A 23,146-nucleotide genomic window follows, 5' to 3' on the forward strand; every position below is an offset into this window, starting at 1 on the left:
TGTTATCCAACTCAGCTTTGCTTCATAAGATAACATTGACCTTGGTCTGAAAAGTTCTTGATACCATGCTCAACCTCATCATATAATTGTTGAATATTTTGCAGAGCTAAGAGTTTGGATCACGAAAACAACTAAAGATAAATGATAAAAACATTTAATTCTTACAGCAGCTCGTCCAGTAGTTAGTCCATAGAGACCAAAATATTGTCGAATATACTCTTCACCAGCTGCTCCAGGAATGTCAATTTTATTTCCCAAAAGAAGAACAGGACAATGTGAAAGCTGTTCATCACTAAGAATACCCTGAAATAGTCAGAAAATAAGAAAATTATTCATCATTTCAAAAGCAAATGTGACGAAAGTGCTTGTTACTTACATCCAACTCGTTCTTTGATTCTGGCAATCTATTTACATCGGCTGTATCAATTATGAAGACAATGCCATTGACTGCAGGGAAATAATCCTTCCAAATCCTACGAGCTATAAAACAACCTCACTTTAGCTTGTTATGATTTACTGTTGACAATCTAGGTTTTCAGTGTGAGATAGATGTGAATGTCAAAACTGCACCACCATACAACATGCTTGTACATATATATAGGTATATAAATGTTGTATTGATTTGATTACATAAGAATTTCACATCCTCAAAGTTTCACGAAACAATGATCTGTGATAGCGAGTCATGTAACTTATACAATGTGTAATCAATGTATAAAGACACTCAGGATCATCTAGGGGTAGCTCAGTAAGAAATATTCAAATGCTTAATGCTTTAGCATTTACATATTATGGTGCTTCATTGTTTGTGAAAATTTGGATTTATAAAATTATTTGCTTCTTTAATATAACACAATAGGTGAATAACACAAAAAGAAATAGCTATAGAGACGAAATTGACTTCATGCATTTTGATTATTCAATAATTGACATTACCTTGTTTATGACCACCAAGATCAAAAGTGGTGAATCGCATTCCACCCATTGTAAGTTCCTCAGAAGCTGTGACAAAAAAAAGGGTGTTGGCACACAAGAATAAGTATATAATATATCACACATTTCAAGATATGTTTTGCACTGCAGTGCAACAAATACTGCACCCTCAAATAAAGATCCTTATTGCATGCATTATTTGAACAAAGAAATGTTCAAAGCAATGATTGCTCTTACTTGGGTGGAGGGTTGGCACATGTTGAGCCATTCGGTCATCTTTCAACATATGAAGGAGTGTAGTTTTTCCAGCATTATCCAAACCAAGGAACACTAGTTTACCAGATTTCTTATACAAGCCTAAAACAAGACAGCTTGATCTATCAATGAACTGTATACATATATACAACAGATCAATTTTAAAAAGAATAGAAGTGGACACACATTTCCTTCAAACTTATTTCTCATTCGATGTCAAATGAACCATTTCTAGTGAGTTTCCCTGACTTTATCAATACATGGATTAACACAGTATTAAGTCAAATCTTACCCAGGTAGCTTAGCATTCCTGTGAGGTAATCCCATAGCCACATTTTGCAAATTCCTTTGTTTTCTCTGTTAAGACAAAAAGACCACCTTATTGCATGTACTTGAAGCAACTACAACAGCTCCTGTGTTTTGCAATTTGATATATAGACTATAGCTCTATCCTAAGGCTCTCATGTTCACTGAAATCCCTTGTAACACAAATTATCCATGGATCAAATCAACACATCCATTTCTTACACAATTAACAACAATCTTTTTGTGGAATAAAGTCAACAATTAAATTTATGAAATGCAAGTAGTTTACAATATGCTTTCTGCACATCTGTCTTGTTTGATGGAAAAGAGTCTGATTTTCATATAATTAAGTGTAATATATAATTAAGTGTGTATGTGTCAAGTTTCATTCATTTTTTTACAGATAAAAAATACTTTTGTGGCGACAGTTTTGAAGTCTAAGGGTCATTGATAAATCCGTAATTAGGTGATTTACATCAGTTTTGTGTAACTAAGTATCAACTGTAATGAAAACTGTAATAAGACCACTGGCAAATATTCATTTGATTTGAGATTTTTAGTTTATTACAAAAGCTCTTGAAGTAAAATTTTTACATTGCTATTGTTACTTGTAATATGGTAGAAGTTCAAGAAATTTAGTAAGCCACCAGCTAAATCACAGTTCAGCGCTTCAAATATTTTTAGACAATTTCTAAGGTCAAACAATGCAACTAAAATTGAAGTAAATTGTGTTTCAATAACAAAAAACTATTTTTCATGTGTATTGTCAAGTCAAAATAAAAATACATTACTTTAACAGTACTAATACAGTTATGTTTTACATAGAATGATCATTAAATCAAGATGATTCAATTGTATGACATGCGAACTTTGAACTTTACAAAAAAAATTTAAGTTTGCAGCCAACCATACATTTATATGATAATGTCTGTACATCATCCTTCCTCTAACAACTACTTCTGGCAAATAACTTTGACTGATGAATAAAAATTTTAATTGTAGATAGAGTAATGTTTATGTAGAGTTTCTATGTAGAATGTTAAGAACAGTGAGTTTCAGAGGGAAAGATTCGGAGGGAAAGTTTCTCAAGCAATCAGAATGATTGGAAATCCAAGATACGATACTGCGAACACAAAGAAGTTGTTGCCATATAGTTATATACATAAAAACCCACCATTAAGTTATTGTCTACTATAAACTGCCTAGCTTAGTGATGATTTTTGTACATGGAAATCAAACAAAACATATCGCAGGAATTCTAAAATACATAATGAAATATAAATTATTGTATTATGCTTGGATACAACATATACTCACATAGGACTTCTAAATGATCAGTATTTACCAAATTTGATGTCGGTTTGGGGACAAAACTTCCCCAGGTCGTTTGGTACTTGGTAGTGTGACTGTGACTATTGTGAAGAAAGGACTGGAACGAGAACACGTAGCGTCTCAAACATCCCGGATGTATTATAAAACGAAATAGCTCCATTGTCCCAATCCTACAACTTCAATACTATATATTTTCTTATTTTTAAATAGCGCATACGCAAGTGGAACTGTTCAGTTAATGATAAACTGTTTCTTCATGCATATGAGTGTCATTTTTGTCTGCATAAGCTCTGTCGGACATGTGCAATAAGCATATAACTTGTAGTTACGTACTCGGTTACGGCAGGTGTCAGTAGATAGAGAAATGAAATAGTTAAGTAAAATCTTTTCAACCAACAACCATGATTTTCATTGTCTTGTGATATGAATAGCATCAACAGACCTATCACATGTCACAAGCAACATGATCCAGATCGCAAATTTATTCTTACGTAGCTACAGATCTTCAAATTTCAATTAGAATTAGCTATAGAGGCAGAATGAAAACTTTGATATGGAAAACTTCTTAAAAATAGAGCGGAAGTAAAAGATAAGTAGTATTTGCAAAAGAAAATTTTATTTGCCTATTTTTTGCAAAACTTCTATCATTGTTGATGTTGAGAGGCTTAAAGCTTTATCGCCAAGTGAAAGATTTGGGAAAAAAGCGTTAAAACGTAAATGCGACGTCGACACGTTCGTATATAAGACGCTATATTACAAATGGTTATCAATTGTGATAATGTGCGTATAATACGTATAATTTACTATTGTTAATGACAATTTAATAAAAAAAGACTTGGAGATTTAGCGATAATGTGGATTTTGACAATAAATAGATTATTATGAACAAAACTGTGTTTACAAAAACATGCATGTCTACAGTCAGAATTAGGGAAACAAACACCAAATTCAATGGAGCTGAAAAAGAGCTTATTGAATCATATGACTGATATGAGAAAATAAAAACATCTAAGATACATAAATTTATCAAGGTGAAATAATTAAATAATGGTGTTTCGACTTATGCACAGTTTTACAATCCGAAAAAAAAGGAAACACTAATATTACAACTAGAATATTCTTCCAATGTCCAACGATCTAATGGAACGTCTTGACAATCAACCCCCAATTGAGATAGCTAATAATAAAGTGCCGGCTTTACATCGTTAAATATAGAATTCCTACGATATGCAATTTACATAATTTCTACAAATCAGCGTCGTTGAAAATTTCTTCACAGATCTTCTTATAGGCCCAGGTATCGCCTTTTAAACGTTTCCGACGTACACCTGCATAAAAACCATAAAATAATGTCATTATCACGCTTAAAATGAACTTCTTGATGGCAGATTTAGTAGTAGCCACCGCAGTAATTTGAAGTAAGTTACGTATAACTATTCAATAATATACATGTTGTAAGTTTAAATGTTTGAAAGTTATGTAATGCTTCAAAATCATATAAAACAGGTCTACTTTGAAAAATACAATTCATACCTAAAATCTTACTTCACAATTTAACTAGCAATATTCGATATTATAAAGAGGATTAAAGACGTCCGTGCACTTGAAAATTCTTAACATGTCCATACAAATGCCTTTCTCAGAGACATTGCTTAGGTAGTTTTGACAAAAATATAAAGAGATATTCTATACGCAGGAAACAACCATACGTAATGAAGCAATAAAAAACTGGACGTAGGAAAAAAATTAGAAGTCGAAGTCAAAAGCGTAGTGAAAAACATACAACACTCTCCCGACAAGACACTTTTGTGCAGAATGTTCTTTGTATAGTTTACTTGATCAGTCAAACTAGATGAGCCATTTTTACACTGCTCTCAGGTTATGTCAAAATGCCCTATTGCAAACCGAGAAGACCTTCGGGAGAACTCGAGAGCTGATCAGTGCAAGCAAAAGACCGAACGTCGAGAAAGACATTGAAGTGGGCGTCACAAACTTGAGAGTTCTCACAAACGACTTCGAGATTTTCAAATGCCAGTACATACAGGAAAACATCATTTACTTCATTAATAAAATTAAAAAATGCAAACCAGAGAATTTTAAAATAAAAGTATTAATTTTTTCTCTTACACGTATCATGATTGATTTGCAAATTCTCTTTGGTTGATTTAATTGGTTGAGGTCATATCGGTTTGTACAGGCAAGTGCAAACACGGCTATTGACCCAATCAACACACGCATTTTATTGCTTTTGTTTTACAATAGAGATAAAGTACATCGTAAAATATTGCTCTTACCAATCATTTCAATTTTTTGAATCTCACAAACTTCCAACTCAAAATCTAATATAACTTTTCCACGATCGTCCATGGTTTTACAACGAATGGTAAAACTTGAATAAAATGCAAAAAAAATTATATTTTTTAATAGCACCATGCTTTTCTATCACGCAATGACTGTGACAAGCATGTAAACAGCAGAAGTGTGGTTTGATAGCAACAAAACTACAATGTGAGACAATTGAAATAAATGCAAACTTGGATATTTGGTGATTGTGCTGTTTTGATATAATCACATACCCACTAAGCTTGTACATTAAACCATTTCTTTTTTCAAGAACATTTTGCAACGCTTCTACGACTTCCTGTGCTCCTTTACTAGTGGTAGTCGACACATTATATAATGCCTAATCAAAATACATATGTGCATTCAATGAGATTTCCAGGAATGACCAGTGCGTTGATACAAAGCTTGATTTTTTAATAAATAGTCATGAAGTCATGGTCAATGAAACGCAAAGTTAAACTCGTACCTTAACCTTTCTTGGATGAGAACTCGCAGATCGACGGGGTGTGAATGCCCCAAAAAATCTATTTATTCCACCTTCGATGCTTCCAAACAAGCCTGTTGTCTATGGAAACGAGCACGTGTTTCATTCAGTCAACGGTTATTTTACGTAGTTTTCTTAAAACTGATAACACTTATAGGATTCTAAACTTGCGTTCGTAACTTTGGTCTATTGTTTTAAAGAATATTAATTGTTCGAATATTGAACAACACACAGCTCTAAAGTTGCAAAGCAATCTGAAGGAGTTTCACGCCTTAAAAATCCGAAGAAATTTCAGGAACTTTAACTTTCAAATTAGCTAAATTTTTAGACAAAAACAGAAAATAGCTAAGAGTTGAATTTTACATTCATTTATAAATGAAATAAGTAACAAAACGACAGGTATATTTAACGTCAATTATCGGTAAGCATTAATTTCAGCAAAAATCAAGCCTATACACGACAAAACATTTTAAACCGGAATGATAATAAATACGATAAATTAACGTAACAAAAAACTTGAACGAAAGCCGAACAAACCTTTTCACTAAACCTCCTGGATGAAGCAGACTTGCTTTGCTGTCGTGGTGTGCTATTTGTCCATGGACTTCGATCAAGATTATTATCTAGTGATTGTGACCATCTACGGGAAAAATTTTTTCTTGTGATGCTATGGAAATCACGGGCGTAAATCACTTGATATTACACTTACAGTTTAGTTTCTGGCGATAAAGGTTTCACGGACCCAAATTCGTAATTCGATATTGACGAAGGAACAATGTGTTCTTTAATAGAAAAAAATCTCTTGGAAAAGCATTATATATCATGAACAGAATAATATATATTGTTTTCATACAAATGAAGATGTTTTTCAAAAATCATTTGTCAACGATTATATATGTTTCCTTCCTTAAAGATAACATTTAACTACTTTGTAGTAGCAAATGCAATTCATACCAAACCTTTGCTCGGAACAGATGGTTTGAGTAAGCCATTCGACGACAAGTCGCTATTACTTGGTTCTTCATTCACTGAAATGATGAACTCAAGTGGAAGAGTACACGCCCTCGGCTTTCTAAAGTCCAACAAATCATCGGGAAAAACGTCATCTTCGTCATCAACCAGTAACGAAGGTAGATCGCTCGAAAAGCTTTCGTCTTCGTTGTTTTCTACAGTCTCACTCAATTTTTTCTAAATAACAATGACATTCACTCTCAGTGCATATGATATGCGTATCTATATGAACTTCGATCAGCTTATTTAACAGAAAAAGGACTAAGGACTAGTTAGCACGGATAGCAGTATTAAAAAGCAGCTAAACTAGAGATACGTAGGGAACATTGATGACATTTACTCCACATACATAGCAAAAGATCCATTAAGATGCACAACTGAATACGAGCTGTAAGTAGTTAAATCCTTCGTTTTTCAATGACGTACCTCCAATGCAAGCATCTCTTTCCTCTTGTTACGAAGCACTCTAATTTAGACAAAAACACGGTGTACAGAAATATATCAAGATTGGATTTACTCGGTGTGTGCAGGAGAGGGGGTCTATTTACGTACAATATATTGATACCAACCAATTCAGCATTAGAGAACACGTCCAAAAATGTACCAATCATGGTATAAAATAATTCAAAAAAGTCATCAAAATATAATCCCAATTAGAGCACACAACCCCCAAACACAAAATCTTCCGGGATCTATTTCTGACAATAACACACAAAAGGATGTAAGGAACTACCGTAGAGTCTTGAAGGTAGCCGCCCCGGCTTACTTTTGAAATTGGTGGCTTAAGGGAGCTACTTTCAAGGGGGTGCTTAGTTTCGGAGGGCGCGAGGGCGATTAATTTCGAGTTGCTATTTTCAGCTACGGTTGACTTCAATGGTTAACTCTTAATCCATGCTTCATAACGGTATTTTTCAACATGTTAAAAGTAGTATAAGGTTGCGGTACTTGACACAAACGCACAAGAACATTTTGGGTTTGTTTCATTTAGATGAAAGTACAAATGCTGTGAAGCTCTTACAAGTGCTATAAAAAGGGCGGTTACTTTCAGGGGAAGGTTACTTTCGAGACTCTACAGTATGCTAGCTATAAACCACAATTATTACAGTGAAAATAGTTAGGTCAAGAGAAATATGCTGCTCCAAAACATACTAGTAGAGCTACGTAAGACATACTTGGAAGACGTATGAAAAAGCTTCAAAGATTCTCCCCGACTCTTCTTTTTGCACAGCAAAAAATAGGCTGAAGTTAAGTCGTCAAACTTGTACTATATTTAGAAAAACATCAATGGAAGTCATATTCTATATCATAAAGCTTAAGACAACACTTTGAACAGTGCTTTAGGAACACCATGGAATTTTTTAAATCAATTTTTGAAAGGAAATGTACACGTGGATTATTTAGACGCCTTATATGAGAGTTTATAAAACGAAGCAATTATACCTCTTTGACAAGCGATGTTAGCGTCAAAGGCGAAACTCCATAGAACAAAGCCAGTTCCTTGATAACATCCACGTCTGGCTCCTCTTTCTACATGAAAACAAAAAGTTGTGATTCTCAACGATCGACAATCCCGATGATCCAGGTGGGATTTTGCTGTCAAATCTATGATATGATATAAATGAGAAACAAGATCTAATTACGAATTACGTGCCTTTGGTTTTATTGTTGACATGCGCATCACATTGTTGCCGATAGAAGTGTATATAAATGGTTGGACGTTCGACAAGTTTGTGATTATTCATATACATATTCATATACATATACATATTCATATACAAAATTAGAAATTAAACGTCGAATTTGAAAGTTCATATAAAAGGTTTAACAATTGGCATGCATGGTTTTCATTAAACAATCCACATATTTTCCTAACTTTTACAAATGTTCATGTACAAAATTAGAAATTAAAAGTCGAACTTGGAAGTTCATATAAAAGGTTTAACAATTGGCATGCATGGTTTTCATTAAACAGTTCAAATATTTTCCTTACTTTTACAGATGTTCATATACAAAATTAGAAATTAAAAGTCGAATTTGAAAGTTCATATAAAATATTTTCCTTACTTTTACTCTTGTCTTAAAATGTACTGGATTAGCATAGCCTTTGTTTAACCATGGATGAACGCAAAGCTTTTGGACTGTCAATCGCTGCTTTGGGTCGGTCTTCAAGGAAAAAAAACATCAATCACCACATCACCACTCGCTATTTTATGGTATTTCATAATCTTCGAAGTTTAAATGCTACATGGAATACCTTTAGCATCTGTCCGATCAAAGCAACACTTCCTAAATAATACGTACAAAAATTCTCATCTTAACGTCAAATTAAACAAGAGAGGAGATCAGAAATCAGAAAGCAATGCATGTGAAAGGAAAATGTAGACAGCAGATCTCGAAAATCCATGAAAAAATCATTCATGCTTAATGAAAAAGAGAAATGAACGGCGAGCGATTTTACCTTTCGACAAAAAGTTTGGTGTATCATACTGGCCTTTCTAAAAAAATGACGAAATCAAAAACTGGAAATGGAAAAATTGCCGTATGAAACTTGAAACTGACGTAAATTGCTCATTCCAAAGCAGTAGATACGCCATATTTGAAATGATTTTGCTTAAATTAATTAGCTACCACAGACGATGGAGTCATTCAATGCATTTCTTGCACAGTGTTTTTAAATGACCGTTATAAGAGATAAGGGTTTTTAAATAACGTTTTTCTCACCTGAATAGATTTGTACAAATTGTAGGTGTCGTCATCATCAAAAGGTAAATAACCACACAAAAGAGCGTAAAGAAGCACGCCTAAACTCCATAGATCAGCCTGCGTACAAGAAATTATGTTAAAGTCAACTGCAAAACCATATTCAAAATATGAAAACGAATTATACGTTTGGAATTTTGGTAAACTGAAATTTTAATTGTGTGATTTTAAATCGCATGCATGTCTACGCCTCAATCTTGAAGTTTTTCAGCCATGCATGTCAATGAAAATAAAACAAATGGTTGAAATGACACGTCGTCGGGCAACTTCTAAAGGATGTAACATTTAGCACTCCTTCGAAATATATTTCAGAAATTCGTAGAGAAAACACCTCATTTCGCGGTTAAAAAACCTAATTGTGCAGATGTTATTTTCATTCGAGTCCAAGTAAATCAAGCAAACAAATGTGATAAAATCCAAAACCTGAGCAACACTTTATAAAATTAAGACTGATGTAACTAGAATTTTCACATATTTACCTCATTACCAAAATACGGGACACCAGATATTAACTCTAAAACGTTTGAAAGAAAAATATTCATGGACACAGAAACATTTTATTGACTATTAAATTATAAACTAAACAGCGCACACACAATCACTAGCTACACAATAGTGAGTAAAATGCATTTAAAGCAAAACTGCACCTGGCGCTGCATACGCTGGTGAGCCACAGCACGTTTCGAGTTTCTCAGACATTCCTCCTTCGGGTTTTCCAACTAACCCGAAATCAATGAGTTTTATATCCTAGAATTAAAATTAGGAAACAAATGTGATAACTATACACCAACTGTCAAAGTTCTTTAATCCTAATGTTTCATTGGTGGGGATGTGTCACGTGATAGTGAAGAAATAGAGTAGTTTTCATGGAATTTTTTATTGCATGACTTAAAACATATTGAGATGTTTCGACAAGGAATGTGATGTATTTATCATCATCAAACGCCGGGTTTTGTTTGCCAAATTTTAGTTCAAAAACTCGTCCTTGTGTGGAAACGTTTTAACTTCCGTGTTTTCTCATCTGACGTCATAACAAGTAGCTACGAACGTCGCCAAGCAATTGCTATTGCCATCTTGCCAATGTGTACTTGATCATTACGACTTCAATTTAGCCAGCATGAAAGCAAAAAATGTTTGCACAGGAAGAGCCAAAAATCTCCACTATACTAACGGCTATAAATTCTGTCAGTAAAAAACAATTTCAATTCTACGGGCAAAAATGATTTGAGAGCAAGTAATTTCGATTAAGCAAATAAAAACGTACAAAAATACTAAACTTCATTTGCACTTTAATGCTAATTGTTAACAAAGAATTTCAGCCTTCACCGTGACGGCACAAAACTTTATATAACCTACACCGCTTTTCTGTAATTATATTTTCATTCAAAACACGTGCTTGAGATTACACATGTTACAATAATATCTTGCAAATTCATTCTTACTTGATTCTCGTCCAACAAAAGATTTTCCTAAAAATTGAAAAAAAACAGCACTCTGTGATAAGAATCCTTTCCACTGAATCCATTTACCTTGTATTTACATGTAAAGTAAAACATGATAGAAATGATGTATAAGACTTTCTATCTACTAGAAAGTATTGGTCCAAAAAACACCACATAGAGAGAGGTGCATGCTATCCAAGGGGGAAAAAATTCGTCAGCAAAAGCCTTCTTCGGATAAATAGCTAATTCCAGGCGTTACAAATCAAAAACGCAAACAATTCACTTTATGAAAGAACTTACAGGTTTTAAATCTCTATGTGCATAGCCTTTTTCGTGCATGTATCCCAAAGCAGCAACAATTTGACGAAGAAAATGCCTAGCTTCTTGTTCCTAAACAACGATGAAAAATATCGAAATTACGACATGCTAGATGGAACACTCGGCCTAATCCTGTTAAGTGGGATTTTCAAGGTTGTTAAAATCTGTCCTCACGATATTTATAACAGAGATTTGTATCATACACTTCGACAAGAACATGACCATTAAATGTCTGGACCTCTTCACACGAAACGTTATGTGTCGTATTCAAAAAACCAAGTAAGAAAAAGAAAGGAAGCTTATTTTCTTTAATGTAGTGAACTTATTTTTATCAACACCTCTTGCAACTAAATAATTAGGTTTGTATTTTGTCAACAAACGTGACGCGCCTTGTCTTCTATCGTAATTGATTTGCATTGTCTCAATCTGATTGCAGTAATTAATCTAATTAAAGGATTTGGTTAAATATGCACGACAGTAGCTACGTATAGAGCCAAAGGAAGAAGTTTAAACGAAATGTTAAAGAATCCTAAGAACAAGAAACATTGCTAATAAGGCTGGAACGTCTGACTAATATGATGTATGAATCATGTAAATCACAATGTTGAAAAGTTGCTTCCTAGATTCTTAAAAAGTTTCTTTACATTAAAATCGAGCCGATTGGGAAATAAAAATAAAAAAGCCTCCCCAATGGGATTAGTCGAGCAAATTATATTTAACTGGCATTTTTTGAAAAAAAAGGTACATAGCTATGTGTGCAACGAACCCATTTTTGAAAAAAACATTGATCAAATAAACTAAAAAAATACCTTGTGCACAACTAAAGGGTAAGCTATTGACCTTAATTAAATGATAACAGGGACGACGACAATGTGAAAGAAAATGAACAACGTTTATGAAGTACTACTTTATTAACCTAATTTTTATAGTGAGCATGGCAATAGATTTGTCGCCCCAAAATCAAAGAGTTCACTCAGTTACTACAACTACACATTATATCACAATGTTGAATATCATTGATCATGACGTCACAAACCTCCAATCTATCTTTCGCAACAATGTAATCAAAAAGTTCACCGCCAGGGGCATACTTAATGTAAAAAAACAAACCGTCATTTTAAATACTAAAGAGTTAAGATTTCATTAACAAGTTACGTTCAATTACTATGGCTTCTCATTAAACAACAAGCCTTTCAAATTTTTCAAATCCATGAAAGGTCACCGACGTACCTCCAAAATCAAGAAAATCTCATCAGTTGTTTCTATAACTTCGTACAATTGGCAAATATTTTGATGACATAGTTCTTTCATGGTGGCAATTTCCGTGTAAACGCGAGGTAAATCATGCTGAAAAAGTGATAATATTGCTTTGTCATCAACATAGAAAAAATTCGTCGAATTACTTTTAGCTTACAGCAAGAGCTCGTTTGGTCATCATTTTTATGGCAACCTATATGTAATGAGAAAAAATATCCGTAATATTCAGTATAATCTGTAACAAAACGTGGGGAGATCGCATTACCTTCTCATTTGTTGGCCTGTGCACGGCAAGCTTTACCTTAGCAAAGCCACCTATAACGTTTAATATACAAGAATTAGAATACCACAAGTAACACAAATAGTGCACAATGTGTACAACGATTTGGTAGTATTTTCTTGAATTAAATCGGTACGTAAACTTTACACAAAACAAAAGTTTCTGTATCTACCTCCTGAGTTGGACGTTACATTTTGTGATAGGCAAAGGAAGCAAATGTTTTAATCAAGGGGAACTAGACAAAAATAATCGGGGAGGGGAGACTGAATTGGATACTACTATAGGAATTTGCTGGATAACGTAGGGAAACTTAGGTTTCAAGCTGCAACTTGTTCAGTAATATTAAGACACAGATCAAATGTCATGCCCTTAAAAACTGCAATTGTTTATTTTAATGGAAATTTTTTCTAGCAAAATCAGTTTGATGTTAAGTTGAATAGAATGTTTTTAATGGAAATGTATGTTACACATTGCAGAACTCGTTGTGAAGACAATATATTTATAGGTATGTTCACAAGCATCATTGGAAAATTTAAGAGAACATTAAAATAAAGCAAGACTTTTAGTTTTCATTTTGATATAAAAACGTTTTTGACACATAACAGCTCTATTTTGCTTTTGATGCCTTGTAAACATCGAAAGACTTCGTTGATCCATCAACTATTTAAAAACAGCTGCCAAAAAAAAACAAGGAAATAACATACATGTTGATCAATGATGTTTATCTTAACGCAACCGGGTCACATAATGAGAAAAAAATCTTGAATGTTTTGACTAATCGCCATTTTTAAAGTATAGATATTGACGATGTCTCGGATATTGTGCGCCTTTCGGAGGAGAAATTTGTTGTAGAAGGTGGGCAATATATTTACGTACTTTCTCGCATGATATGCAACATTTATAAAGTAATTTAAACATTTCTTCTGTTTGTCTAACTCCTACTCTGGAACCCTGACGGATTATTAAATTCTTATCACAACGCGTGGGAAGCAATTGAAACCGACGCCCGCTCCTCTTAATTTACTTTCACGAACATTATGAGTACTTTAATGACAATTGGTAAAATTTCATGGTATAGATATGGAAATAACGTCAAATCTCACTAGGCTACAACGCGAGACATGTTCATCAAAATTGAGCTTTCACATTTTTCGACACGTACACCGGAAGTTGAACAAAAATTTGAAACAATCAACATGAAGTCAGCTTATTTCGCAGTGTACTTTAATGATTCATGCGATCGAATCGAAATTCGAAAATTAAAACAATCGAGATGTTACCAAACAACGTATCAATACTACAGAATTGTAAAAGTTTTTAAATGCCTTAAAGTTTTGCATACTGATGAATATTTTGATGCACGCTGTGACCATCTGTCAAGTGTCTCATCTCGAATCTTCTTTAAATATTAGAAAAGCAAGCGTTATTTAAGCACTTAAAGCAACATATTCTTTTGCTCATTGCACGAATGAAAACAGAGTATTGTAAGGTATAATCATGTAAGAGAGTAGAGCACGGCTGATGCAATAATCTGCACCAGTTGGCAAGCTTCGCATTCACCCAAAACATGCATTAACAAATATTTAACGACGTTTAACCCAATTTGTGCCTGCACGACCCGTTACTTTTCTCGTGGGAAGTCAAAATAACAAACTATCTACAATCTAAAAGAACTTACCGCTACCAATCGTCTCTTTAATGTCATAAATATCGCTCAATTCGTCGGGATATATGGCGTCTGGCATAATGAAACGACGTTCAATCGTTTATGAATGACTTTCAACAACAAAATGTAAATAACAGACTTGCATGAATACGCTCACACTTCTCCAGAGTTATCACGTTGGCGTTACATTCATATCATTAAATAAGACATACGAATGTGGGAAAACAATAAATAACGAACCGCAATTTGCACAAACTAAATAGGTATCTTCGTTTAGTCACATTCTTCCGCTCAGAGCACTTCTTTGATTTTCAATGACATATGATCAAGCCCATCTCATGCGGATCACTAGGTATGAATGAAACTTAATTCACAACACGCCAGGGCGTCCAATCACATTGAAGTCTTTTGAAATTTCGCCTTGTGTGATTTATTAGAAAAAACGTCGTTTTCATAAGGCGTTTCGTTTCGGTTACAAGAGCTACTATCAGTCCATCACAGATCTTCTCAAGTTTAACACACGTGCTCTTGAAATCAATAAATGTAAAAGATATTTGTCGCTAATATATAATGAAGATATAATTTCGGGTCAGCACCACAGATCTAATAATACACTAGATAGTGCAACGGCTTACATTTCATAAGTGGTGGTTGAAGCCGGGCAAATTTACTTCCGGAGCCCCAAAGTAGTGAGAATCAATATGGCGTTGTATTAGAAAATATCTGGTCAAAGCTGATATCTTGCATTACTTGCAAGTCACGACGGTTACATAAACTGGTTTACTCTATTAATGAAAAAAATCAATGTGACCATAGTTTTTCAAGAAAAAGATAGCAGAATACGCCAATACATCGCCGTAAAATTGATTTCAAGTGTAGCTCGATTTGAAAGCATCAGGAGCGACGAAGGCTTAAGATACTGGAATTTGCACATCTAAATATCGTATCACAGCACAATCTGCCACAAAATGTTCAATCGAACGTCGTAGAATTATCTTCCGATATTTATTAAGTAAAACGAGTTGGAGATAACAGTTTGAAAGATTTTTCACGATTTATATAAAGTATATTGTTCACTGTACATAATTAAATATTGCACTGGATTATTGTACCAGAAATGCATTTTTCTGGTGTTTCTGGTCGGCAAACGAATATAGCTATGTCAAGATGTGAGTAATTAGTACGTTCAGAAATTATTTACAGAAAGAATGTGAAGAGTCTACCTCGAAGAGTCTATGTCTTGCTTGTCTATGTCTTGTCTATGTCTTGCTTGTCTTGCTTGTCTATGTCATAGAGTCTGTCTTGCTTCTTCGGAATTTGTTTTATATTATGAGTCTACCTCTGCTACACCAAATTTTTTGTGAAGTATAAAATAGCAGGTCACTTGTGAAACTGTTGATACCACAGGTTGATACAATACACTCTGTCCAACACGGGGAAAATATTTACTTGTTAAAGCAAGAAGAGTCACCAGACTTGTAGTCTTGACTGTGTTTTACACATATATATAAACAATGTATTGACATAGTCTAAACCAGTGGGTTATATAGCCACTGCCCACAGTGCTTAATGTACTGTTATGGTGATGTTATGCTACTGTTTTCAACATTTTTATTGTCTTTTTTACCATTCAGGCATGTATATGCATATAAAACTTTCTACACATTCTTGTTATTGAAAATATCAAACCTAAATTATTATTCTGAGCAAAATATTTAATTTGTGCTTGTAACATGTGTCAATTTCAGACTGATTTTTGTAATATGCCTGTTCTATTACAATACATCCATAGATCGAGTATGATATCGCTGTGTTTGCCACGCGAACTAAGCCACACTATCGCAGATTGTGCTGTGATACGATATTTAGATGTGTAAATTCCAGTACTTAAGCCTTAGTCGCTGCTGATGCTTTCAAATCGAGCTACACTTGAAATCAATTTTACGGCGATGTATTGGCGTATTCTGCAATTTTTTTTTCTTACAAACTATAGTCACAATGATTTATTTCATAAATAGTGCAAAAAAGTTGATGCAACCTCCGCGATTTGCTAATAATTGCGAGATATTAACTTGGACCACATATTTTCTAATACAACGCCATATTGATTCTCACAACTTTGGGGCTCCGGAAGTAAATATGCCCGGCTTCAACTTTTATGTCAGTTGCACTATCTAGTGTATTATTAGATCTGTGGTCAGCACGTACTGTTTGTTGAAATCGGAGAAAAAAAGCCACGTGTGAATGAGAGTGGAGAAGGAAATAAATATCATTTTGCTACAACTAAGTTTACGGACATTCTATCGTAAAAATACAATGAATACTTAACATCTCATTATCAATTGAAATGATTGCTTGGTTTCTATAGAGAGATATGACTATATGTAGCTATTCCCCTTCTATAACAAATGAGAATTCCACGCAAACCTTACAAGAATAAGGAACTATTTCAAGTATGAGCCAAGAAAATCAAGCACTTTAAAAAAATTTCAGAATCAATGCAACCGAACGATGATTAATCACAATGTAGGTGTTAATTTTCAAATCTCGCGCACTTTTCAGCAATAGTTTCCTAAAACATTGAATCTTTTAGAGAATGAATTGCTGCAAGTGTAATTTATACTTCACATATTCTATCAAATATTCATTTGAGACTTTCCATGGACGAATCGCTTGTAAAACCAGCTATTTCCATTGAGTCTGTGAAAGAGTAACTTTTTTCTGATTGACTGAATTGACTTTCACTTGATGAATCTCTGGTAGACATCGACGCTTTCTTTTCTGATGCTGTTTGACTAGAAAAGGATTTGAGTTTTCCATATTGGCTATAGGTCATTTTCTCAGCTTTAAATTTAGAGGCATCTTTTCTTGAAAAAATCGGCTGTTTTTCTTCCCGACGACGTCTTCTTTCTGATGATTGCTGGCAAAATTCAGCTCGTTCAGCTGGTATTTTAACAACGAAATCCAAGCTCCTATCACTTGAATTTTCATCTAAATTGGGCTTGGCATTTATTTTCCCATTTGAATCGATGGAAAGAAACCAAGCAAGCTCGTCGTTGTTTTTATGACAAGTTTCAAACTGACTGAAAAACTCCATGGTCAAACACTCTTTGAAAACGCACTCTTTGCTTTCGACTTTCTATAACGACGTAACAAGATACTAAATGCCTACTGAATTAGAGATATACAGGGCTCAATTCAATAGGAGTTTTGCTGTCTTCCACTGCCATACTTTGTCCATAAACTGTATTTATCCATGATAAACTATTAAAATCTTATAAAAAGTCTATAGTAATTTGTAAAACTAGATTTAAGATCATTTAGCATGTATAAAATTGTGTTGGAGGTTTGTTCAGTTTACTGAGACCGTTCATTTTATTAAATAGCATCATAAGAAAACAAAACACGATGAACATCAACAACATCGTATAGATCAAAATTTTACCGTCGTGAAAACTGTACCATCTTCATCGATTGCCAAGTACAGACGTGACTCAACTCCCCATATCGCTATCATATTTGTGCCAACTGTTAGAACCTGAAGAAAAACTGCATGCACAAAATTTATTCGAAACGAACAAAAGATTGAATTGAAAGTAAAGTTACAGCTAATTAGGACCCCCTTTTCCTTTTTTCCTTTCGGCACTCACGTCAAGGTGAAATTCGATACTTGTTGCAATTTTAGACTTTAATGAAATATTGAAAAAACTTTGTAAAAACTTCTATCAAACATTTTGCAGGGAAAAAATGAGCAAATTGGATCGGTTCTCTCTCTGTAAAACTTAATTTCAATTAATACTTACTAAATGGGCTTCTACAATCTTTTGTTGCATTGACAATTCCATTTGCCTTAATCTCAAGGTAAAATCCTTGTCGTGATTGCAAAAAACGGGTTCTGGTGTATTTCAACAAAGGTAATGTACTGCTACGAATAAAAGCAGACATTTAGCAGTTATTTATCGTCAGATTCAATGAATGATTATCCACATATTCAACGATTCAAGCCATGTTCTTAGCAATGAGATTGTGCACCATGGCGTTTTGTCATTTCAGTAATTAAAAATTGATCATTTCTGGGATTGTGGTTGAAATAGTTTAGCATATATATATGTTTCCAAAAGTCAAGATACAATCGTGGCTAAACACATGGAGAAGATTTTCTTTCTTTTTAGTCATTTCTTTGAAGTCATGCCTGGCCAAATATTCACATTATTAAACTTCAGATACCTAACAGCTACGAAGAAACTTTCAACTCGACCATAAGTTTGTATATCATGCAAGCTGGGCTTTTTCATCAATGGCCATTAATAAAATTTATGTGGGGTTACGAGACAAGATGAATCTAGTTTCCACATAGCCAGCCACAAAACTTAAAAAGTAGTCAAGCATGGCTCACAAGCATTGTAATAGCTGAGCAAAAACAGGGTATGGAAAGATAGACCAACAGAAGCCAATGGCACGTGCAACATAACCATAGCTGTCTGAACATGTGCAGACTGAAAACATTAACCGCAAAAGCTTAGGTGAACAAAAGAAGACAGAAAAAGTAAAGTGAAGAAAAGGCTTTTCGCTCATGTGCATGTGTGAATGCAATGCCTATGGACATTTCAAATAAATTATATAAAAATGAATGTATTCTTTTGGCGTCCACAAAAACCTACTTCTTAAAACTCTTGTGCATCAATTCACCCAAGGTATTGCAAAAATAGTCGAAGTAAAAACATTTATCATCAGTCTGTTTATTTTCTTCAAAATGGAACCGTTTCTTGACTGACGTTGAAACTCAAAGTTAGTCGGTTAAGCTAGGGCTGCATAGCATCAAATAAAATTTTTGACAAATTCTCAGTGCGTCTTGATAGCTTGCCGTGCAATATCAACAAATAATAAATATTTCAAAATGATGATATAGTTGTCGTTGATTTTGACTACATGTTAATAAAATACTTCATTTGTTTGAATACTGTTGATTCTCGACAGTTGCAGAATCATGGCTGACGAAGAGAAACATTGAGATCAGACTTAAAGCCTTCTTTGAAAAAAAAGAAGGGAAAAATATTCTGACTTTATAAATACGCCAAGCATTTAAAATGAAAACAACTAATTTGGCCTAATTGAGAAATACAACATGAATGACTTTTAGCGCTTAACACAGTTGTCATTTTTTCTCTTGAAGTTTTGACTGTTTTTAATGGCTCGAAATCATTTCACGTCTCGCTGAATATTGGTTAGCCGGGATCCTGTAAACGGCCTCGTAGGGAAACTTCTCGTGTTGAAATTTAGGGACAATACCGAAGAATAAGTCATTTAATAGTGTTAATTTGAAAACAATATAAGCTAGCGCAAGGCAGTATGCAAATTGCTTTTAAAGTTGCATTTAACACGTGTTTTGCCAGGAAAACCATTAACTTGTATTGTGTTCTCAATAATTCAGGAATTGACCATTCAGAAAGTGTAACAGGATATCGATGCATTGAACTAAAAACAATTTGCCTTCCCTTCTTTCTCTTTTAATCCATGCAGTGTGGGAAAAGAATACATGTGCGTTGAATGTAGATATATGTTGCAAATTTTAGATAATTTCATATAGCTAGTGTCTAATAAGGGACCGATATATATTATTGACGTCTTTTTATGGAAGGCAGGGTGGTACAAAACCTGTTCCAATAAAATGATTTACACAACAGATAAATATGTTTCACACAAGCTACAAGAATTAAGACTGTTAATTACAACAAAGATCATTCTCTAAGTGTGGACATAATTGCTCAGCCTGGATAAAACTTTCCTCTTCTTCAATAAATTTTGTCAGGGTGATATCGAAGTCAAGTCATGTCACACTTAAAAGTATATTTGCAAATATGTTTGCATCATACCTTTAGCATTGATAATTTTCTATACGCGAGGATAAGAGTCAGTGATATTACTGTGTGCCATGAACAGTATCATAATGAAAGAGTAAAATGCCTAACGTTGCAATGCTTACAAAAGACACAACTCCTTTAGTACACGATGTCTAATTAAAGTTTCCCGGTACTTCCTCAAGCTTTGTCCTTTGTGATCCACAGAAATATATCTCTCCATTTCCTCACAAATCGCATAGCGACGATAGCGTTCGCCTATTTCGGGCTCATCATTCTTTTCATAGTAATCAAAATGGTCGAAATCGGCAAAGTTCCTGGGAATTTTTGATTGTGGCTCTCGTTTCATCTTTTCACTATTGAACACTGGAAATGTTGATGATCTTTTGGTTGGAGGATCAAACTCGTCGATCGTGCTTAGAAGCCCACTGTATGTGTTTGAACCTAAGAATTCTTTTATTTTCATCGGCGTTGATGCTTTTTCAGGACCAAAGCTTTCGCAGTTTCCCATATCCCCAATTTGAATATCATTCGAGCCAGTTTCACTTTGCGTTTCATCAACTTCTATGAGCGAGCAATCACTCATATCGTCATCAAAAGAATACCACGGACTAGAAGAGCTTGACAATGGTGAGTTTGTTGGCACCGAATGACGATCACGTCCAAGATTCTCAAAAGTGGCAGAGTTTCTGGTCTTTTGCTTTTTTTCATCTTCTTCTTGTGGCTTGAGAAGTCTTTCCTTATAATTGGCTTCGTCGAGAGACTTCGAGCGACGACATGTGAAAGCAACTTGTCGAAGTTTCTTCTGAATGCTGGATGGAACGTCCACAGACCACTGTCGTCTCAGAGATCTTCGCTTGCTTTTAACATTTTCCATCTCAATCGAAACGTTTTCATATGTAAACAAAGCACATGTTATAATTTAAGCTGATATAAATGAATAATTCTTACCGAAAAATGTAAATCGCATCTAGAGTGGGTGCATTTTGACCCGCAAGTGCAGATTATATTTACTATAAGAAGATTTGAACGTGAGATAAACGCATAAAGGTATAGGTGTAGAAGAACGCCTTGTCGAAGAGTGCTTTTGTTTGTTGGGCTCCGAAGCACCTTGTCAACTTTTGTATCTTGACATGTTCAGGCTTTGAGCAGCTGCGTTTATCGTATACAATAGTGACGCATTAACGTGTAGCTCACTTGACCCGCTGTACGCTTGTATCGGCTCACCCAAACCCTACAACAAAAATAATTATCCTTTCTAATCGTCATCTAATCATCATGCAAAAAAAACATCAGTCGTATTGTTGACTTGCAGCAGCACTGCCAAAGATTAAAAGTCTATTCCAGCTTCACAATCTATGAAACTAAAAATGTTGTAAATACGACAAAGCAGTTGTGTTGCAAATACAAATCATCAGCTATAAAGACAAAGAACACTTATAGTAGAATTTGGAAAATGTAGCCCTTTTTCTACTGCAGTAAAACATATCTTTTGTTGAACAACGGAGTTTCGTTTAGTCTGACCGCAGCAGCTAGAATGGTTTACTGATGTTGTTTACTGAATATTTTACGATATCCATAGTGTTCAAAAAGGCTTAAGCCCCGCGTAATGTGCGCATATAACACGCCAGAATGCAACAGATATAAGAGGTCACATTTTCGTACTTTACGCTTCATTAGACTGAACAGATTAATGCTATTGTATGATAGTTACCGACAGCAATCCATACCTATAACGAAATGGAGATCTTCCAGAAACCCGAAAAAAAAGTAGAGAAATATAATCATTTCCAAATTCTTGTTAAGTGTGCGAGGAATGAAAGTCTTTCTTATGAAAGTCATTACACCATTGCTGAAGAGTATTTTGGCAATTTTTCAAAGCATCGTTACATTTAGATCAACTTATTAGTTTAAAATACGGATCTGCGGAATTGAACATGATTGACTCAGATGCTCTAACGTTGGCAAATTATGCAATTTTAGTACTTTCATAGAGCTGTATATATATTAGAATTTCATTCTGATAATTCTAGCTTTGCATTTATGCAAGAGATAATAAGAACACATTTATAAAGTTTGATAAGGCTATGTTTATTCAGGCACACATGCAAAAAGTTGCGTTTTTTTTGATATGGCTCGAAGTGTTTAATGAAAGGAAAAATATTGAATAATTATTTTTTTGGGAACCAATTAATTTCAGGCTGAAATGCTTTAATTGTGATGCATAAAATGTATGAATAAAATATAATCGTTAACATCGGAGAAAGCGAGAAGTTTTTATGCAGTACAATATCACAAGATGGACAAGGAAAACTCCATAGTTGCATAAATGATTATACTCAATAAATATTAATGAGTTTTATCTCCTGCAGATATTGCCTCGAGACGCAACTTTAAAACTCTCAAAATGTGGTAGTAGAAGACTTGTGTGTGGCGATAGACTTGACGATTGATATATGGGACATGATAACAAACTGTAGTTATAAATAGAACAATGAAACAAATACATTGTTGTGGCTGTCGAGCAGTTATATACATGCACACACTTTCCAACTATTTTGTAATATTGACTCGAATAGAAGTTTATTTGCAAAAAGGAATGTACGTGGACGAAAGTAGAACTATCACAGCTCATTCGTCCAGCACAATACTTCAAAATTAGCTAGCTACTTTTCATGATTACAAATCAAAATCGATCACTATTATAATTGATCAAATAGCAAAAACAGCATTTAAACGTGAAAATTTACCCACATCGATGACTTTAATAAGATTGTGGATTGTGTAAACCGTTGCAGCAACACCATTACTTTATAGTTTATACGACATGCCTTTTGACAACATATGCCTTTTAATTCCTTTCAGAAAAGCACTATTGGTTTTTAATTTGTAAAGAATATA

At 34.1% G+C, this 23,146-nt stretch overlaps 4 protein-coding genes across 5 annotated transcripts in view; all 4 read right to left on the reverse strand.

Annotated features, from left to right (window-relative positions):
* Nucleotides 1–2,926, reverse strand: part of LOC124445439 (GTP-binding protein SAR1b-like) — a 5,244-nt gene extending 2,318 nt beyond the window's left edge. The window contains exons 1-6 of the mRNA XM_046996164.1: nucleotides 2,812–2,926; nucleotides 1,481–1,545; nucleotides 1,171–1,290; nucleotides 937–1,002; nucleotides 377–480; nucleotides 166–303 (exon numbers count right to left, since the gene is read on the reverse strand). Of these exons, the coding sequence (XP_046852120.1) occupies nucleotides 166–303; nucleotides 377–480; nucleotides 937–1,002; nucleotides 1,171–1,290; nucleotides 1,481–1,523 (471 nt within the window). The 5' untranslated portion in view covers nucleotides 1,524–1,545; nucleotides 2,812–2,926. The remainder of the gene's footprint in view (nucleotides 1–165; nucleotides 304–376; nucleotides 481–936; nucleotides 1,003–1,170; nucleotides 1,291–1,480; nucleotides 1,546–2,811) is intronic.
* A 676-nt stretch (nucleotides 2,927–3,602) lies between these two features.
* On the reverse strand, nucleotides 3,603–14,975 carry LOC124445438 (maternal embryonic leucine zipper kinase-like). Its single transcript, XM_046996163.1, has 23 exons — nucleotides 14,400–14,975; nucleotides 12,707–12,756; nucleotides 12,599–12,634; nucleotides 12,415–12,531; nucleotides 12,221–12,274; nucleotides 11,167–11,256; nucleotides 10,867–10,893; nucleotides 10,072–10,171; nucleotides 9,904–9,938; nucleotides 9,386–9,484; nucleotides 9,123–9,159; nucleotides 8,919–8,950; nucleotides 8,729–8,827; nucleotides 8,105–8,191; nucleotides 7,837–7,928; nucleotides 7,091–7,130; nucleotides 6,613–6,841; nucleotides 6,363–6,435; nucleotides 6,191–6,293; nucleotides 5,636–5,734; nucleotides 5,403–5,509; nucleotides 5,121–5,215; nucleotides 3,603–4,154 (listed from the first exon to the last, which is right to left on the reverse strand). The coding sequence occupies exons 1-23, from the start codon at nucleotides 14,464–14,466 to the stop codon at nucleotides 4,072–4,074; spliced, it is 1,851 nt and encodes a 616-aa protein (XP_046852119.1). The 5' UTR covers nucleotides 14,467–14,975; the 3' UTR covers nucleotides 3,603–4,071.
* A 1,657-nt stretch (nucleotides 14,976–16,632) lies between these two features.
* LOC124445442 (fibroblast growth factor 13-like) lies at nucleotides 16,633–18,425 on the reverse strand. 2 transcript variants are annotated; one of them, XM_046996167.1, is made up of 3 exons: nucleotides 18,191–18,425; nucleotides 17,833–17,925; nucleotides 16,633–17,526 (listed from the first exon to the last, which is right to left on the reverse strand). In XM_046996167.1, the coding sequence occupies exons 1-3, from the start codon at nucleotides 18,230–18,232 to the stop codon at nucleotides 17,032–17,034; spliced, it is 630 nt and encodes a 209-aa protein (XP_046852123.1). In that variant the 5' UTR covers nucleotides 18,233–18,425; the 3' UTR covers nucleotides 16,633–17,031. The 2 variants fall into 2 exon arrangements, with proteins under 2 accessions (XP_046852123.1, XP_046852122.1); XM_046996166.1 differs by having other exon boundaries at nucleotides 17,833–17,936.
* A 1,447-nt stretch (nucleotides 18,426–19,872) lies between these two features.
* Nucleotides 19,873–21,471, reverse strand: LOC124445440. Its single transcript, XM_046996165.1, has 2 exons — nucleotides 21,197–21,471; nucleotides 19,873–21,122 (listed from the first exon to the last, which is right to left on the reverse strand). The coding sequence occupies exon 2, from the start codon at nucleotides 21,120–21,122 to the stop codon at nucleotides 20,367–20,369; it is 756 nt and encodes a 251-aa protein (XP_046852121.1). The 5' UTR covers nucleotides 21,197–21,471; the 3' UTR covers nucleotides 19,873–20,366.
* Between the last annotated feature and the right edge of the window lie 1,675 nt (nucleotides 21,472–23,146).

This window comes from Xenia sp. Carnegie-2017, unplaced genomic scaffold (genome assembly GCF_021976095.1).
Source record: "Xenia sp. Carnegie-2017 unplaced genomic scaffold, XeniaSp_v1 HiC_scaffold_22, whole genome shotgun sequence".
Classification (NCBI taxonomy): domain Eukaryota; kingdom Metazoa; phylum Cnidaria; class Anthozoa; order Malacalcyonacea; family Xeniidae; genus Xenia; species Xenia sp. Carnegie-2017.

Excerpts from the sequence above, each read along its gene's own strand:
- LOC124445440 (XM_046996165.1), bottom strand. The coding sequence starts at position 21,122 with ATGGAAAATGTTAAAAGCAAGCGAAGATCTCTGAGACGACAGTGGTCT.
- LOC124445442 (XM_046996166.1), bottom strand. The coding sequence starts at position 18,332 with ATGTCTGCTTTTATTCGTAGCAGTACATTACCTTTGTTGAAATACACC. Across the intron at positions 17,937-18,190 it reads AGATTGTAGAAGCCCATTTA|TTTTTCTTCAGGTTCTAACA; the intron begins GTAAGTATTAAT and ends TTGTGCATGCAG. Across the intron at positions 17,527-17,832 it reads ATGGTACAGTTTTCACGACG|AAAGTCGAAAGCAAAGAGTG; the intron begins GTAAAATTTTGA and ends ACGTCGTTATAG.
- LOC124445438 (XM_046996163.1), bottom strand. The coding sequence starts at position 14,466 with ATGCCAGACGCCATATATCCCGACGAATTGAGCGATATTTATGACATT. Across the intron at positions 9,485-9,903 it reads TCCCGTATTTTGGTAATGAG|GCTGATCTATGGAGTTTAGG; the intron begins GTAAATATGTGA and ends TCTTGTACGCAG. Across the intron at positions 9,160-9,385 it reads ATTTGTACAAATCTATTCAG|AAAGGCCAGTATGATACACC; the intron begins GTGAGAAAAACG and ends TCATTTTTTTAG.